Source organism: Martes martes, assembly GCF_963455335.1.
Source record: "Martes martes genome assembly, chromosome: 7".
Classification (NCBI taxonomy): Eukaryota; Metazoa; Chordata; class Mammalia; order Carnivora; family Mustelidae; genus Martes; species Martes martes.
The window spans coordinates 84,695,266-84,715,557 of NC_137894.1; the positions used below are offsets into that span (position 1 = coordinate 84,695,266).

The 20,292-nt window shown below is 41.4% G+C and overlaps 1 protein-coding gene across 1 annotated transcript in view; it reads right to left on the reverse strand.

Moving 5' to 3' along the window:
* Positions 1-20,292, reverse strand: part of SLC25A21 (solute carrier family 25 member 21) — a 491,716-nt gene that overhangs the window by 50,981 nt on the left and 420,443 nt on the right. Inside the window, exon 4 of the mRNA XM_080808544.1 lies at positions 884-950. Coding sequence (XP_080664670.1) covers positions 884-950 — 67 coding nt within the window. The remainder of the gene's footprint in view (positions 1-883; positions 951-20,292) is intronic.

Sequence of the window (20,292 nt, forward strand, 5' to 3'; positions counted from 1 at the left end):
AATTGAGTAATATATCTGAAAAAAAGCTTTACGTCATTAGTTAGAAAGGAAGTCTTTTGGCCTAAGTGTATGTTATCCTTCTTATGGAAAAGACAAAGCCATATTTGGTGAAGTCAGTGGTGAGGGGAAGGGGCACTGCCAGCCAGAGTCACTGTGATCAGGACTTCTGTCCAAGAAAATATAGAAAAGAGTGATCAGATTCAGCTCTTTCTTCCCCGGAGGTCCTGCCAGATCTCTGTGTTCCTATCCAGATACTGAACCAGCAAGCAGTACATAAACTCCCATAGTTATGTGGTTAAAGAATGGAAATCAGCATAGTGGAAGTAATAATTTTGTAAAAGCCAGAAGAGAGAATTTTAACAGAGGAGCCCAGGGTGGAGGGGGCAGGGAAGGAAATGAAGTTAGCATGCCAAATAAATGTGTTATATGAGAGTCATATACAAAGAAATACAGTGTATTAGTTCGTTGTGTTCACAAAATGGAACTGATTTTGGGAAAAAGGTTTTTCTACCACTCTTCCCTCCTGTCCTCTCACTCTCTTCTTAATAATTCTTGCTCCCAAGGAAAACTGATGAATTGCTTTGAGAAAAAGGACCAAGTTATTTTGTGGCTGCTGTGGTTCAATTACATGAATTTCATTCACCACTGTACTTTGTGTATAATTTCCTCATCAGAAGGGAACGGCTTTACCTGGAAAAAAAAATCCATAAACCAATATTCGAGAGAGTGACCTGGCCTAATAATTGTAATAGTCATGCTATAATTTCCACATTCAATTTTTTACTGTTTTATCTTTAATTCACATTAATGTCCCATAGTTTGTTGTGGGATGCTTTGGGGGTGAAGTCTGTTTTCACTTGGTGGAAAGGTATACAATGCTTACCTTCACTGCTCTTTTTGGTGTTTCAGCCAAGATTGGTGGCAGAATCCCCTTGTAGAAACCAAACAATCTATTGGAGAAATAAAAGATTTCATGTAAAGGAATCAGGAAATAGGTAATTCTGCCTTTGTTTATGGATAAAGCAGCTAATCTTAAAGTATTCCCAGTTATTCAACGGAGCACACCAATCACGAAGTCTTCCTTTGTTTTAATTCTAAAGTGCAGAGATTATGAATTCTATACTTATCAGCACTATGAAATTCAGAAGAATAAATGGCACCGGAGCCTGGAATCCCCTGGGTACATTGCTAAACACAACAATGAGTTGTACCTTAAGGATGAACTTGACCTTTCTCACTCAAAGGGATCTTGAATTTTTTTCCCTCCGCTTCAAGCTGTCCATGGTTTTGCACTTCTTCCCTTGTAAACAAATGAGGTTAGGGTTATACCTAAGCCCACTAGACTGGAACTTTCTGCGCTAACAAGGGGCACAAATCCTTAATTCCAGCTTTACTAACACAAAGGAACTAACAAGCTCTATGACTAAGGAAACTGGGTTCCCAGCTCTGTCCCGAGTTAGTCATGATTTTTTTTAACTTCCTTGATGGAGATAGAAGGTCAGGGGCATATGTTGCTGACAGAAGAAATGTCAAGCTTCCTTGCTGATATGCAGTCTTACAAGGCCTGGGACCACTGTCACTGCCAATGTTGAGGGACTTGTCACATACTCAAATGTTTTTAGAAACAAAAACAAAAAACAAAACTGAGAATGAATGTCATATGCTTATGATAAGGTTCATAAAATGTCACCACTTATTTCACATTAGATTTTAAGATTCAAAATTTAAATTTGTCTACCCTGGAAAAAAATATATGCCATACACTCATTTTAAACCTGAAATACATAAGTAGAATATTCCTTATTATTTTCTGAGATCATTGGTTTTCCTGATGAACCCATAAGTGACTACAGAAAAAGGCAGGACACAATGTATCTTTATTTTAGGATGTCCATTTAACATGGGGCTGGAGCTTTTCCCATTGACCTCTTAAGCTTCACTCCAACTTCCTTAAATTGGGTTCTGCTTCTAGAACAAGTTGAGAATTTACATATACTAATTCATTGTGCCACCCAGTCTGACATGGTGATTTCTCGCTCTTCCTTGATTCATTGGTGTACAAAGCACACTTCAGTTAGGGAAGCAAAAGTCTTGTTTTATAGCTTCTAAATTGTTAGCTCCTTGAGGGCTGAGTGTGCATTAGTGTGCTTACCCCAGAGACTTCTCTGTGTGTGGCTATGTAACCAGGACACAAACTTTGTTAAGCATATGGATTTCACAAAGGGGAAGAGAGGAATCAAATGATCCCCTGAGATGGGCTTACTCTACCTTGTATTTTTGACTTAATGGATAGTGCTAACAGACATATGATTTGAAGAATTATGGGAATTCATGCTCCCACTTCTTTTCCATTCCAATTTCAACTACTAATGCCTGAAATTCACTTATAAAATTCAAATACCACCACTCTTTATCATTTAAATTTCATTATAAATTAATCATTACATAATTTTCAGCATAAGAGTGACTAAGCATAGGCTCGGTCTTCCCAGAAGATAAATGTGATTATCTGAATAGAAGTTCTATATTTATAATGAAAGACTTATTAGTTCTGTTCTTTCTGTGCTGATTTTTCCATATCTGGAAGATTATGTCTGGTTTTGGGGGAAAATGTTAAGAAGAACATTTAAATAACTCAAGCTTCTAGAACAGAGTGTCCCTGTTAATAATAGAGGTACTTGAAATCTCATACAGCAGACAACAGTTATAGGAAGAACAGTTGTTCAGCCTGGAGAAGAACAATCATAGGGAGAAACATGATGGCCATGATCAATCTCTTGAAAGGTGAACATGTAGGAAAGAGCTTCGACTTTTCTGTTCGTTTCCAGGTGGTAGAATGAGGACCAACAGGTGGAAGCAACAACAAAAAAAAGACACATTATTGGTCTTGCAGGAGCTTAACATAAAGAAGTACTCCTAATAGAACCATCTACAGATAGAATGGGCTGTCCTGAAAAATGATGAGTTCTCCTTCCTGGAACATGGTCAAGCAGTGTGGATGGCCACTTGTCATGGATGCCAGAGATGGGATATATACGGCAATGGACGAACCTGATGGCCTCAAGATCGGTCTACTCCAACCCTCAGATTTTGTTGTTCTGAGAAATGTAACAGGAGGATATGGGAAAGTGCTCTCCTGAAGAGACAAAATCTTCTTAACTTCAAACTTTTGCCTAAAGTAGAGCACTGCTTCTCTGGAGGAGGACAGAAATCTTCTAAGTAACACAGAAGGTCTTCATTTTAAAAATGATGGGAGAAAATATTAAAAAGAGGTGTAAGGCAGGAGGGAAGCGAGGCAGCTGGGAGAACCATAAGGATTTAATCTGAAAAGAGCTGGGAGGTCCAGAGCCCTCTGCTTCAAGTTGGTGATGCTTCCTTGATGTGCCCTCCTTCCCTTCTCTCTGCTTGGTTCCTTTCATGTGTAATCACCAGCCCCCCAACTCCCTGCCACTGCCTCCAGCCATCCCACCATCCTGAACATTCTAACAGTGAATGAACAGCTTTAATGGGAAATTCTCAAGGACCATAGGCAGGCTTTGCTGGAAAATGGGAAGCTAGATCTACTTCCTTGCATGTTTCCACAGTATATCTTTGCAATAGCGGACATCTACAGAATAGTTAGGCCAGCACCTCTTCTGTTGGGAACTGCCCCACCCAATTTTTTAAAAACACTGGAGACAACACACTGGTACAATATGAGACTTCTTGTAGGCAGTTGGTTGATTGGGCAACTCACCAAAGGGATCTAAATGGTATTCTGTCTCTTTGCCTCAGTTAATCTAATCCAAGCTAGACCTAGCAGAGTTTTTCTCCAGGATTTGAGAATTAGAACTGAAAAGGTCAAGTCTTGCTCTGTGTGGTTCAAGCTATAAGACAGAAAGCTAGCATGTCAGTGACAGTCACTTTTTCTGTCATTTGGAGAAGGTCAACCTGCAGTGATAAAAAAGAAGGAAGATACCATCCAGGGAAACACAAAAGCAAGATGGAAAAGAGCAGTTCTGGTACTGGGTGTATGACCCTGTTGTCAGCAACTTTTTATACTTAGTTACATCTCAACCCTTCTTGAATATTGGCACTTCCCTTTGCTTTTCGTTCTTTGAGATACCGAGTATCATTTAGAATAAATTCCTTTTTTCTTTTTTAACCTAAATAATTCTGAGTTTGGTTTATTACTTAGCAACCCAAGGTCCTGGATCCAGAAAGTAAGTCTCATGGTCCCTACAGTCAAAATGCCTGCCACAGGACCTCCGTGCCATACCCTCTCCCACGAAGAGGCTTTTTGTCAGTGAAGCTCGGCATTGGGGTCAATCAGAAGAGTCACACGCAGAATTCGAGAAAGAGAATGTGGTGGGGAAGGGCGCAAGCTGACAAGCTACTTTTCTGACTTGATTAGATAATTACTGGAGCTTTCTGAAGGTGAAGTATGACATACAGTTTCTTAAAAACAAAAAGGAATTGTAATGTTTTATGAAGGAAATACTTCTTTTTCTACTAGAGAACTAATGTTTATACCCACATGCACTGTTCACTCTGCCAAATTTTTCTGCCTTCATGTAGCTTTGGCTTGAAATACAGAGCATATGGCTTAGGAGGACAATAACTAGAGAAGTTAAGAGATTTGTGACACCTATATCAACATGCTTTATCCTGCGTACTTCTCAAGGAGCAGACTGACACATCTGGTCTACTCCCTGGATGAATGGAAAAGAATTCTCATGTGTATGAGGCATTAAGAGCCGTTGTTTTCCCTGAAAAGGCAGTAAGGCCATGATTCTGGCTTTAAGTTTTGACCAACAACAAGCCAGCTGGAGAACTCTATGGAAGAGGCACAAGAACTGATGCAAGACCTCCCATAACAAGGTGGTATGACCTATATGGCAGCCCTCACAGCTTGTTTCTCAAGATTGTTACTTCTAAAAGTTGTCAATTTGATTTTAATTATCCTATGTAAGAAAATGTTAACTTGGATGTTTATGGACTTTTGTTGATATTGCTGTAAGTAAAAATCGTCACAACTTGTCGAAAGCTTACAACGTACTAGCCACTCTGTTAAGAATAAATGTATGTAGGCATATGGACATATTTTAATCTCCTTCAACTTTCACAACAATCTTGGAAGAAGGCATGATTATTTTCTTCATTTGTAGTTGAGGCCTACTGTCACATCACTGCTAAACAAGGGACAATGACTCAAATCAAGTCCCGTTGTCCTCACGGTCCATGTCCTTGACTGCTGGGCTATGCTTTATTGCAATTTTTCTTGAAATAAATTTATTTCCATAAACACTTTTGAAAAGTTATTTTATGTTGCAAAAATGTCTTATCACTTCTTATTTTAGGAAAAGTCAGAAATGGAGATCAAAATTCAGTTTTGTAGTCCCATTTCCATTCAGTTCTATTTTAAAGTAATGGGAAACACAATCTGCATAACCGATGGATCAGGGCTGAGATGAACAAGATCATTTTTTTGTGAAAGCTTTTTGGTTCTTAAGTATTTTCTAGTTGTATCAGAATGAGAAAAAAAAAAAAAAAAAGTAGGCTCAAGGATACATGTTTTTCCCTCCAGGATAATTTTGTCCTTAAAAATACCAGGATAATACTGCCAGTGTGGGAGAAAGATAATGCTTCAGTAATATGATAAAACACTGAAATATTAAGACTATATATTAAAGGAAAAACTGTTATGAAAACCAGTGGGGAGCACTGCTGGTTGCTCACCCAACAGATATCCCTTTTTGTTCTTTGGGATGCAGGTAGTCACCATGCCCTATACGCAGGGAAGAAACCCCTTCTCTAGTCCAGAGGTGAAGCAGCATTCTTCAAGCCAATCATGGTGGTCCCATTCCCTTGCTGGTGAATCCTGTCCCATGCATGGACACATGATCCAAACCTAGCCCGTGAGACCAGTGGTGGGAAGAGGGGGAATACCTGTTGGAAGTTCCCGATTTCTAGTCTAAGGAAAACAGGCACATGGAAGGAAAATCCTTCTTTTTTGCTAGTTGCTGTGCTATCTGCATGAGATGCCTGCGTACTGGAATCAAATGAGATATCAACACCCACAAACCAAAGAAGGCCAGCACAAAGATGGAAAGGACCTGGATCTCAATGACATTATCGGGCTGTTGAATTAGTCAGTCCTAGCAATCTGCCTCCAGATTTCTGATTAGATGAAATTAAAAATACATCTTTTCTATCTCAGTTGCTTTCAACGATGTCTTCTGTTAACCTCCAGCTAAAAGAACTTGAGAAGAACATGCACATGTAGCCTTTTTTAAAAAAATTTTTAAAGATTTTATTTACTTATTTGACAGAGAGGCAGCGAGAGCAGGAGCACAAGCAGGGGGAGTGGGAGAGGGAAAGCAGGCTTCCTGCTGAGCAGGGAGCCCGATGTGGAGCTCCATCCCAGGACCCTTGGATCATGACCTGAGCCGAAGGCAGATGCTTAACAACTGAGCCACCCAGGTGCCCCAATGTAGTTTTGATCTTCACTAGCAAATAGCCTTTAACACCTCCAATTCTGAAAAGGCCTTAAATGAGAAATCTTCAATCACAATTACAGTGAAGGGAGTTGTTGAATGTTAAGCAAAGCATTCAGAAGGAGACTGTGAGAACCATTTTGAGAAATGCTCTTAGATTATTTCTTTCAGGAGCCCATCACACATTCAATCCCTGTCCTATTAGGATGATTACCTATGAGAGAACCCCATACCACACATGGAATAGCTCAAAGCAAATATCAGGATGGGGTTCCAGGTCTCCAAAGCCATTAATGGTGGTTCATATACTAATGAGAGTTGTTGTTCAGAAACATAAGTAGATACAGAGTATTACAATATTGGATCACATTTGTTTTTCATTGAATAATCAAAACAGGCCTTGTATTACTTATGTACATCTATAAAATGAAGATCAAAACTGCATTGCACATGTTCTTCGCTCAAAGACACAGCTCATACATAGCTTATTTAAAATACAGATTTGTGCCAAACCCCACAAAATAATTTTACCTCTCATTTCCCCCCCACCCCCATTTTTAAAGTGTGAAACTATTTTAACGTATTGGGTGGCTCCAAGGTCACCGACCAATCAATGAAAAGATGCTGATTGTATGAAGGAAGGAGATGTGGAATTTCCTTTGAGTTCCAGTTTGTGTCCCTTCTTGGTGGTTCACTTACGGCAAGTCGAACCCTTGAAGAAGCCTTCCTGCTGTCTCTCATTAGTAGGGTCTAATTTTAGGGTACCTTGTTCAAGGTCCAAACTTTAGACGCCCAAAGAGACTAGACAGATCCTTAATTAAACATCTTGTACCTGAAAACATCTTTAGTCCATTTGGATGGCTGAAAAAAAGTTACTGGCTTTCAGTCAGCTACTGAAACTTGAAGATTTTGTGGTAAATAGCGGGTAGACAGGACAGGGCTTAACATTCTCAAAATTTGACTCAGGTAAAGAAACCAAAAAGGAGTGGAAAAATCGCATATTCTGTCTGCCCCTCCTTTCTTCCTTCTGAGTCACCCCCTTGTTGGTTTTGCTGTTTTTTTTCTAATTTAGTATGTAGAAAATGTTTGTTTGGAAGTCATTTGTACCGTGCAATTGGACTGCTCCTACGGGCAGGCTGGGAAATTTCCGAAGTCACTGGGCCAGTAAGCAGGATTTTGGTGTTAGGAAAAACAACATGGAATCTTTTCTTTGTGGCCCCCAAGGACAAAGGGAAGGATGTAGCTCCTTCTACACCGTCCTTGGGAGGGAGTTAAGCCCTGTTGTCCATCAGAAAGGTCGTCAGAAAACTCAACTGATAGGTTACTGTGAAAATGAGTATAAGAAAACCATAAATAAAATGTCTTCTAGTCAACTCTGCTGCCAATGGAAACTGAGGCTTTTCCTGGTTGTCGGAGATGAAGTGCTTTGGGGCCCAAATTGCCAAGGCTCATAACCGAGGTCCAGCGACGATAACACCAAATGCCAGGATCAAGGTGCACATCATCCAAGCCCGAAAAGGCCAATTAAAGAAATGATTTCCAAGTTTTAAGGGCATTTTCAAAGCCACCTGCAGCACACTCCCACGCAGCCTGAGAAGGATGCTTTCACCTGGATCCCAGTTCTTTGCCAAAAACCTGGCATTCAATAAGTGTTCAGAGCAGCAATAATACTCACCGTTGAAGCATGAAATAGGAACGACAGGGAAAGTGACACCAGATCCCCAGTTGGGGAAATTGGAAAGCATTAACACGTCTGTGTACCTAACAGAGCACAATTACTACATTTTTATTTTGTTTCAACAGTCAGAACCTAAATGAACATCACCATTCATTTCTGTTCTGGGCAATGCTCCAAGCTCATCTTTGGTACAGTTGATTTTGAAGCCTTACAGTCAATCATATCGTCACAATTTGTTCTTCTTTCAGGCTTCAGGCATCCTCCTGATTTCCATTTCTTGTTTGGAAGCCTTGAGTCATCTGCTCTGGCAACATGACCAACCCAAATCAGTCATTTTCTCCAAATTACATTGAAATGGGGATCCTGCTAGTTTGTTTTCTTCCTCCTCCTTTCTTTTACATAATTTTCCCTTTAAGGATCTCCTAATACAAAGCTGATTGAAGGCATACAATATCCTCTTTCTTCTGCTGTTGTCAAGTCCAAGTTTCTTACCCACATGCTGTAGCTCTGTAATTAAAACAATGAGGGCAGCGCTCAGCCCTGGGTTATGAGTGCAAGGCTTCTACTGCTCCATCGGTCATGGTATCCCAGGGCAGAGTTCTGGCCTTGACACTACACCTTTAGGGCATTATTCTGACATCATTTCTACCCCACAAGTCTCAGTGGTTCACGGAATCCAAATGAAAGAGTGGTTTCATGGCTCTGTTATTTGAATTACGTGGAATCTACAATCTGAAGTTCACAAAATTGCATGCATCTTGGGGCCATTTCCATTTAAGCAAAGGAGAGAGGGAAAACTAGGCATCCTTCAAAGGAGAGGAAAAACAGCTTAAAAAGACCAAGTGACACCGAATCGGCTTTTAAAACCAGCAACTGAAATTCAAGGAAGTGCAACCCAACAAAAGTTTCAGCTAACGTTGAGACACAAGACTAACACAAGTTTTTCCTCCTTCAACTCCTATCAGGTCTTCAGGCACAAACAATATAGCTATTATTTTTCATTACAGGGAATTAATTGAACTAAGTTTCTGCACATGGTCCTTGGATATACTTGTTAGCCCAAACCATGCCACTTTCATTATATGCTGTATGGAGGGATTCTTTAAAGTTCTCCTGAACACCCGTTTTTCACTGAACTTTTAGTGGGATTCTAGCACGTCAATTAAACTTTGTTACTATGTCTAAAGTAAACTACAACTTTGATTTTTTAAGACACAGAAAAATTAGTTTAGCTGTCAGTATCATTTAGGAGGTAGGTCTATGGCTCAATTCCCTGGAAAGTTGGCTGGATGCTCGATGCACTAAACATGTTGCACAGCTCAGCCCAGGGAAGGCATTAGCATGATATAAGAACCAGAACCCTGATGGAAAATGCTAAGGAAAGCGAAAGCAAAAAAGATATTTGGGAAGTGACCGAAGTAAATAATATGGGCACAGTGTGGTGTTAATTGCTCTATTAATCTCTAAGTGAAGACAACTACTTAGGAGTGACTGTACAAGAAGTGTATTAATATTCAGTGACAGCGGATTGTCTTGCTTATAAAGATAAACATGTTTCCACTAGGAAAGAAGAATCATTTAAGGGCAATCTTTCACTCGTGTGGATGGCAACTATGAGGAAAAGAACTTAACAAACAAATGAATGAACAGGCAAAACCCCAAAACCAACCGAAGCAACACTATTTCTTGGAGAGAGACCGAAAGCCAGGAAAGAAGTCCCGATCGGAGAGTCAAAAGTTCTTCTCCAGCCAGCTCTCTGCTACACACGGCCCGCTAAAGGGATTCCTTGCTTCATCCTACTTACCCCATCTTCTCATTAATCCCCCCCCTTTTTTTTAACCTCTTCTGTTTCTAATTTCTGCTCTTCCCATTCGTGAAATAACTATCATTCATTTATTCACTCACTCATTCATTCAACATACTCTGTTCTAAGCACGAGGCTAAACATGTGTTTTTAGGGTCAAATGTTGATATAGCAGTCCCACTGTCCTCATACCAATTAATACCTTAGTTTTGTCCAATAAGTCTTCTCTGAGATGCTAGACAAAATCTTGATATTGTAGTTGCTCCCAATACTTGACCAAGATGTTGCTTTTCATCTTACATTATGTGCTTAGCACATAATAATATATGTTGACTATAACATATCAGATAACATATGTTGACTATAACTATATTCAAATGAGAACTGTATATACTTATGCATATACACTTGTACATATATACAAGTATGTATATAGATCCATGTACACAGACATGACTCAGACACGATCCATATGAATAGTCTGAATGACTTGTATATATATATATATATATTTAAAGATTTTATTTATTTATTCGATAGACAGAGATCACAAGTAGGCAGAGAGGCAGGCAGAGAGAGGGGAAGGGAAGCAGGCTCCCCACTGAGCAGAGAGCCCGATGCGGGGCTCGATCCCAGGACCCTGGGATCATGACCTGAGCCAAGGCAGAGGCTTTAACCCACTGAGCCACCCAGGTGCCCCATGACTTGTATATTTTTAACTGAATAGAGTACGCATTATACACATGATTACCATATTTAATCCAGGTTATAAATTGTTTGGCAATGGCCACTCCTGTTCTTTATCACCGCCCTCTGGCGTTTAGCATTGATTCAAGGCTACCTGTCAGGAAAGCAATATGATATAGTGGGCAGGAGTGTGGGCTCTGGAGACACACTCCTTGGGTTTGAATTCTGGCTCAACCATGCATTAGCTGTTTACCCAGCATGAAAAACCACTGGCACAAAAGGTGAGTAAATGAATTCCAAAGCACTATTGCCAGAATAGAGGTTTTTTTTTTTTTTTTTTTTGTTTGTTTGTTTGTTTTTTAGTATGTCAGCTCTCTCTACAAGTGCTTATGAAAGTGAGTTGGTATATTGTTGTAATAAGGAGACCAATTTAACAGCTTGACCTGGCAGGGCTATGTATGACCACATCTGGGGCAGAAAGCCTCAGCATTCAGAGATGTCCTTCACAAACAGAACCTTACCTAAGTGTATGACCCAGTACCTTAGGAATTCACACTCTGTTGTGGAATTCTGCTACAATCAATTTATACACGTTTGAGGCCAAAGATGTTGTGCACTAAGTGTAGTGTGCAGGCTACTCCCAAAGTGTAAAGTCTCATTTAGAAATTCATTAACTCATTACGGCTGCCAGTTAGTACAGTAGGCTCCAAAATTAATTTCTTGAGGTGCCCCCTAGTGGTATTGGAGTTAAATGCAAGTCAACAACTGTCTCAACCCTAATGAACAAAAGCCCTGGACCAGAGCATTTTGTAGGTTACAAATTATAACCCGATTTAAAAAAAAAATATTCTTTTCTCTTAAGACTTTATGTACTTATTCAACAGAGAGAGAGACAGAGAGAGAGGGAACACAAGCATGGGGAGTGGGAGAGGGAGAAGCAGGCCTCCTGCCAAGCACGGAGCCCTATGCCGGGCTCCATCCCAGGACTCTGGGATCATGACCTGAGCTGAAGGCAGATGCCTTATAGGCGCCCCTATAATCTGATTTAACGGACCTTCATTTCACTGCATTGGGCTCCAAAGCAGTAGTATTATAACAGCGTGGAATTCTAATGGAATTGAGACTACAGAGAGAAATTTAGAGACAAAAACAGCAATCGTGCTAAATGCTTTATAATTTTCATCCTATTCAATTTTTACATGAAATAGATCCCACTCTTTCCATTTCATAGACAAAACCAGCGAGACCTAGAGACGTTAGCCACTTTCCCACTAGCCCAACAGCTGGAAGAGCTGGGATAAGAACACAAGTCTACTTGCCTCCCAGACCTCCGCTCTTGAGCACTCCGCATGGTTCTGTGTTCTCGGGTTGAGTCAGGGTCAAATCCACTGGGAAATGTCGCTGCACCTCTGCTCTGGTGCTCTTTCCATGACTGTGTCTCTAGCACTCGGGCCCCCGTGTCTGCCTACTTGGCTAAATGCTGGGTTTTGAGTGGAGGAATAGCTGAGCCAGGGTTTGTCATCTGCAGTCCCTGACACAGTTTTTAAGTGCCTGAATTCTTACTTAACTTATTAAAACACAAGTTAAATGGGTAGTCACCAAGCTTTCTGGATGCAGTAAGTAAAAGTCCGTATGTACTTTAGAGACTCATGGATGTACACAGTCCAGATAACTTTGAAGAAATAGTCCTTCGTATCATATTATCATCAGTGAGTAATTAAGGGTTAACTATTTTCCTAACTCCTGCAGTCAGTGACCTAGGAAACTACGAGTTGGATAAGTTACACAGAACTCAAATCATCTAAAAAAACAATGCAGAAGACAATCCTAGGACTTAGTTTCTGGACCTTGTCTACTTCTTTCTGGTGATCTCATCATCCTCCTTATGGAGATAACTGTCATCCATCTCCAGTTCTTCCAGTCACCTACTCAACATCTCCACTTGGATAGGTAAATGAGATGTCAAAATTAGCATGTTCAAATGAATTCCTTGCTCTACAAACTTGGTCTACCCACAATATTCTCCAGGTCAGTTAACAGCAACTCCGTCTTTCTAGTCACTAAGTCCCGAAACTTAGAAAGCATATACATGAGTTCTTGCTTTCTCCTATTCATCTCTTATTTTTCTGGTCCAAGCCCTAATCATATCTCCCTTGAACCATTGTGAAAGTTTCTTTTTTTCTTTTTTTTTTTTTTTACAGATTTTATTTATTTATTTGACAGAAAGAGATCACAAGTAGGCAGAGAGGCAGGCAGAAGGAGAGAGGGAGAAGCAGGCTCCCCACTGAGCAGAGAGCCCGATGTGGGGCTCGATCCCAGGACCCTGGGATCATGACCTGAGCTGAAAGCAGAGGCTTTAACCCACTGAGCCACCCAGGCGCCCCCATTGTTAAAGGTTCTTAACCAGTTTCCTTACACTCTATTCTCAAAGCAGTGACAGAATAATCCTATTAAAATAAAAGATAGACAGTATTCTTCCTCTGTTTCCAACCTTCCAGTGTCCTCCCATGTCCCTCAGAGCAAAACCCAAGTCCCTTCAAAGGCCCCAGGCAATGTGCCTCTACCATTTTGCATTATACATTCACCTCTTCCTTGCTTCACTCCCCTCCAACCCTACTGATCCGCTTGTTTCTTGGACCAGGCACACTCCCACCCCAGGACCTTGCACTTGCTGCCTTTGGTCTGGGATCTTTTCTCCCACATATCCCTATAGCTCACAGCTCATTTCCTTAAATTCTGTACCAAATTACCTTCTCATTGAAGCTTGACCTTACTTCTCTTCTATTTAGAATTTCAACACCCTTCCTTAGGTACTACCCATCCCCTCGCCTGATTTCTTTTCCTTTATAGAAATGATCCCCTCCAAATGTGCTTTATTGTTTACCTACTTGTTTTATTTATTCTCTGTTGCTGTCACTAGGATGTAAGCTTTATGAGGAAAGGGCAGGGGCTTTTGTTTATTTTATTTGATGATGTATCCCCAGGGTTAAGTACAGGACCCAGTGACATAATAGGTGCTCAGCAAATATTTGTCGAACAGAAGAACAAATGCATTGTATTCCCACTGACTCAGTCTGGCAGTGTTGTGCATAGAAACTTGTAGCTGGCATTTTGAATTATTCCAAGATCAATCTTCTTCACTTTCCTACCAAATGTCAATTCTTCCTGGTTTCTTCGGAATCACCTAGGCCTCACCAAAATGGCTATTAATGAGGAAAGGTTCGGGTACTTGATCCAGCAAACATGAGCAGAATTTAGGAAATGGCAACCGAGGAAACCCAGCCTTCATGTGAGTTATTATTCCTCATCAGCGACCAAGATATGGCTGCAAACTTCATTTTTACCCAACCAATAGGTTTCATCTCTTCTGCATGCTGTCAGAACCCAACTCTAGTGTTCACACCCTCGAGGCCATGTACTCAGGGAAGGAGAACTCTCTCCAGCCCTGGCATGATTCATTTAATCACCTGGTCTTATTCTCCTAGCTTGTACTTGTATGAGATGTGAGCATGCAACTGAATTCTCACCAATGACATTTGAGGGGGATTTTGAGAGAGTTTTTTTTTTTCCCCCTTCCTGAAAAAAAGGATCCTTCTGTCTTACCTCCAGAGATTTGGATTTGGTAGATCTGAGTGCATGTTCAATAACTTGTATTTTTTTTTTTTAAGATTTTATTTATTTATTTGACAGAGAGAGATCACAAGTAGGCAGAGAGGCAGGCAGAGAGAGAGGAGGAAGCAGGCGCCCTGCTGAGCAGAAAGCCCGATGCGGGGCTCAATCTCAGGACCCTGAGATCATGAGCTGAGCCGAAGGCAGAGGCTTAACCCACTAAGGCACCCAGGTGCCCCAATAATTTGTATTTTTAATACTGCTCCTAATTCTGATGTCGAAGGTACAGGAACTACACGTTGAAAAATTAAAAAAAAAATACATGCTTATCAAGGTTAATGACCTACGGCTGCTCTTACCTAGATTTCTGTCAGTTAGGAATCAGGCCAGAGTACTCAATACCATTTGACCGGGTAATTCCTCTAGAAAATTTATGAAATTGTCCTCATTTTCTTCCATCTAGAGCGGATTTGACTTTTTCAGTGAAAAACTGCTAATTGCAAGTGTGCTCCATGCCTCTGACATGGCCATCACTCTGGCCTGAGACCAGGAAGCTATGGATATTCTTACCACCAGTCACTGCTGACTAGAACTCCCCTCCCCCCCAACCCCCACACCTGCCGGTGGCTTTGCTCCTCTGAGGGCTACTTCTTGGTTTCCTCTTTGGCTTATTTAGAACCACACAGAGACACACCAAAGACAATTAGCATGCCTACATCTTTTCAAAAGAAATGAAGATTTCATTCCACCCTCCGTCTATGAAGACGAGCAGAAATTGTGGTGGGCAGAAAGCACGTTTTCACTGTTTAACCACTAGAAGGAAATTCAAATGAGGGCACCCTTCACTCCTTCTCTTAAGAGTCGTGCGCTTTGTGGAACAGGTACAACAGGAAGCAGGCCCTGCTGTAAAGCAAGCAGGACCACACCTACGGCTGCTGGAGCTGCACAGCGTAGGAGAACACTTCCCTTACGCTTTATGGAATGAACCAACAAAGAGCTCAGGTGTCTCTGAGGTTCTGCAGGAGACTGAGTTTTAGAGAAGCGACACTGCACAGAGAGGGTGGCTATAGGGTTAGCTTCTCAACTGATTACTTGTTTGAAGAAAAAAGACCTATGAATTACCCACTCATCATTTATTCTTCCCACCAAAGCCACCATGTGGGGCTCTGTCCTGAGGGGTTTCCAGTCTCTTACATACAGTCTCTAGTTTTAGTTACCAATGGCTTTAGTTACCATTTTCAGGACACTTCACTTATTTATCAGCAAGTGTTTGTTGAGCACCTACTGTATGCCTGGTACTAATTACGAATGGTACATATAATTTGGTCATTGAAATAGCAAACATGCTATAATCTTGTCAATTATTAAGTCTGTAAGCTAGAATGATCCAGCCACAATGTTTTATTAGTCTGCGTAGTTTGTCCATGAGGCACAAAAGGCACAAGTGTGTTTTTCTCTCATTTTCCCAGGAATGCTAAGTAATGGAAAGGTTACATTTGCTTATTATCCCAGGCAAAAGAATTGAGTGCCTGAAAGTTAATTTGGATTCCATATTTAGACTTTGAATTTTTCTCTCCAATAAATTCATCATCCATCCATGCATTCAACAAATAATTGAGTATCTGCTATGTGCCAGTCATGGCTCTCTGGGTTAGAGATCAGTCAGGAACAGTTAGACATACTTCCCATTAGCACAGAGCCTACAACCTATTTGGGAAGCCAGACAATGAACAGGCCACAAACAAGTAAATAAAATGATGTAAATCAATATCACTGATCATTGGGGAAATGCAAATAAAAAGTGATGAGATACCACTTCACACCTATTAGGATGGTTTTATTTATTTATTTGAGAGAGAATGTGTGTGAGCAGGGGGAGGAGCAGAGGGAGAGGGACAAGTTCAGATGCTTAACCGACCGCACCACCCTTGCATCCCAACGTGGATAAACCTTGAAGACATTATTGTGCTAAGTTAATTGATCCAGAAACAAAAGGGCAAGTATCACATGAGTCTAGTTCTATGAGATACTTAGAATAGTCAAATTCATAGGGACAGAAAGTAGGAGGATGGTTGTCAGGGGCTGCGGGAGGAGGGAATGGGGCAGTTAGTATTTTATGGGTACTGAGTTCCAGTTTTGCAACATGAAAAGAGTTCTGGAGATGGATGGGAGTGATGGTTGCACAACAATGTGAAGGTACTTACTGCCCCTGCACTATACACTGAAACATGACTAAAGCGGTGAAATTTATGTTGTGTCCATTTTGCCACAACTAAAAAAAGTTACGCCAAAGAGTGAGAAGTTATAAGGAAAATTAAGCAGGAGGGTATCTGGCTGCTGTGAGGGCTGGGAGGAGGCTACTAATTCTCTTTGGATCTCCAGGGAAGGCCTCATTGAAAAGATACCGCTGAGCTGAGGACTTGTATTTTAGAAGAGGAAATCTATAGAAAAGGGAAATAAAATTTAGAAATGGAGAACTTTAGGGAAAAATTACAATGAGGGGAGAATCCAAGGCAGCAGTTTCTAAGTTTTCACTTCGTTCTTCACATAAGGAGGATGGAGATACCATGATTTCCAAGGTAGTCTCTTGGGATGTTCTAAAAACTAATCATAAGATTTGTTCATGTTTGGGTGCCTGGGTGGCTCAGTGGGTTAAGCCTCTGCCTTCGGCTCAGGTCATGATCTCAGGGTCCTAGGATTGAGCCCTGCATGGGCCTCTCTGCTCAGCAAGGAGCCTGTCCCCACCCCCCCACCCCGCCTGTCTGCTGTCAAATGAATAAATAAAATCTTAAAAAAAAAAAAAAAAAAAGATTTGTTCGTGTTTTCCAGACTCATTCTTCTTCCTACAGGGAACTCAATGCATAGAATTTGCTTACTGTAACTGAAAATTTGTTAAGACCAACTTCTTTGTTAAGACCAACAAGAAGCAAAGCCAATATTAAATATAGAATTATATGACCACAACATCTTTGGACTAGGAAGGACCCTTTAGGGTCGTTAGTCCTCTCTTCCGAAGCTTGATGTCTCTTTATAATGTCCCCGGCATGATATCACCTGGCTTCTGATCAGATGCTAGATGCCAGGACCCCACATCCTTTCTGAGCACCCCTCTGGCCTGGATAACTTTGCTGCTGAAGGGAGAGACCCCTCCTGCCTTGAGCCCAGTTCTGTTTTCAGGTGACTTTCATTAGATTCTGGTCATTAGGTGGGATCGTTAATTTTATGCGTCAGCTTGACTGGGCCACAAATTTGGTCAACCATTATTCCGAGTGTTTCTGTGGGGATGTTTTTGGATGATGTTAACATTTAAATCAGAATACCATGTAAAGCAGATTACGCTCCATAACGCTGGCGGGCATCATCCAATCACTCGCAGGCCCGAACTGAACAAAAGGCTGACCCTCCCCAAACAGAAGAGAATTCTTCTGTCTCATGGCCTTTGAACTGGAGCTTCGGTTCTTACTGGTTCCAGACTTTGGACCTGAAGTAGGACGGCAGCTCTGCAGATTTTGGGCTTGCCGGCCTCCATAAGCTCAGGAGCCGATTCTTTATGATCTACACGTGGACGTATGCGTGGACGTGTGTATGTGCATATTCTACTGGTTCTGCTTCTCTGGAGGACCCAGACTAATACACCAGGAAATACAGAATATGTCTAATTCCGTCCTCTTGAGGAACTACAAAATGTTTGAAGATGGTTATTGAGCACCCCGATGCCTCTTTTCTATAAGGTAAACCCTCAGCTCTTCATATGACAAGGGGCTCAGACCTCTCATCATTTGGAGTCCCTGGACCAAAATCCACACTTAGAATCGGCTGATCTGGGCACAGTAGAGCAAGACCATTGCCTCTGCGTTCTAAATGTTGTATTTCTATTCATGTGGCTAAAGACCAATTTAGCTTTGTTCATTCACGCCATTCTGTTATGTCTATGTGTAACGCACACGCACATGTACGTGACCTCCTGCTGTAAACCTACCCCTCTTCTACTTCTTCAAGGCTATGATAGAACAAAAGGGGATGGGTATGAGTAAATACGTTCCAAGTACATGAAAGGGGAGGGAAATAAGATTTAATGAGGGTTGCTTCACATATATAATCTTACTTCATCTTTATTTACAGATGTGGAAACAAAGACTCTGGGACCCTATGTAACTTACCCATATCATCATAGTTAAGAAGTAGTTGGGATGGGACTGAAACCCAGTTGCCTCTGATCTTGAAGCCTGTGGTGTGTCTACTACCCCACACCACACAGCATACGCACTGTGGACATTTAAAATAATTTCCAGAGTAATAAAAAGAGAGAGAGAGAGAGATGGTGTCCAAGAGGAAAACAAGGGAAAAAACTATTAATACAAGGAAAAATCAAATTTAATATCAAAGGTATTATTAATTCACATCCTTGTTCCTTTTATACCTTCCTACAGAATTCAAGAATTCTCACAGAAAAAATTTTCACCAGCCATAACCAGAATATATGGCAAAGAAGGAATAAGTACCTGTTTTTCAGGTGTGCTAAGAAGTGAGGAAATGGAATTAAAAAACAACAACAACAATACACACTCGGTAATATGACTGTTAACATACATTTAGTCTCAACCCTTGGCAACCATGTTCCAAACCATACTCCCACTTATATTAAATAATAATGAAAGGGGGAAAATCTGCTATCTGACCACATTTTAGAAAAATTGGACACCAAAAGTTTTTATCTTCTCATAAGTACAGAGGTTCCCTCCCTATTCACTGAAGAAAGCAACAGTGTGATATCTGAGAAAAATGTGTGGTTACCGCCCACTCTGAAAGACCAGCACTGTATTCAGAAAGCGGGCATTCTGCACATAGAACAATTCCACGAACGACTCATCTGTGCACACACACAGCACACTCACATACATGGTGGTTTTCCCCCTCCACCTCTGTCAGTGCCTTGTGGTGGTGTCATTGATCCCTTTGAGAGCCACACTCCCATGGGGCTTGGCAATATATCTGTCCTACTGAGCCACCAGTTGACATTCCTGGTCATGAGCTCAGAGCTGTCCCTCCCCTGCTTGAGGCGGAGAGGATTCTGTGTAGAGGCCTGGCATTTCTACCAAGACTGCAAACGAGAGCCTGGGATTCGGGGCTGAAAGTGGATTTCCTGCACAGCTGAGCCAAGTGCTTCCAACCGTCCAGCCAGATGTTTCTCTATATGGTCCTGGCAGTCATAGCTTGGGACAGAGCCAGAATTTGGCCTGATTCCTATACTGAAAAGCTTGATGGAATGCTGGGGTGGTGCCATCCCATAATAAAAGAGGTGGTCTCTCACATTGGCACACCACTCCCATCTGCCTTGGGAGTCCCTCCAAAGGGAAGAGGTGCTTGAGTAAAAGTGGGTGTGTCCAGCCAGTCCTTGCCAGGGCTGGGGTGGAGGAGGGGAGGGTGCAGGCTGAGGGAAAGTGGACGGAGAAGAAAGGTTCTGAGTGATTGGAAGCTTGTGCCAGATGGAGCTGGAAGACGGTGCTCTGTTGCTTCCCTCTGCACATGTGTGGCCACCAGGGGATTGCCTGGCTATGCACACTGCTTCACATCTGTCAGCTAAATCAAAGTTGCATAATTGAAGATGCAAAGCGAGAAACATTACGTGGTTCACAGGGCTCCCCAGAGGATTTTGGATCTGTAATCCAGTGAGGAGATTTTAATGAGACATGAGCCTAGCGCTCTCATCTGTGAGAGACGATCTTAGTCCAGCTGTGTTTAAGGATGTGGAAAACTTTTTTTTTTTTTTTTCCAGAATACGAGGAGTCTTTCTCAACTGGTCACTGCCTGCCCATTTCTCTTGGCACCCTTTGGCCTTCCTCCCAAAGAAATGCTTCTTCTTGAAGCTTGGGCTATTCTCAGCATGAGGGCGGCACAAAAGGTGCTGTGATTGAGGCTTTAGGACAAATGAGTTAGAGAAGGACGTGCTAGAGAAAACCAATAACCCAGTATCATTGCTTACACCCAAACTTAAATTTATTTTAAAATATTTAATCATAAAAGTAACACATATCCAA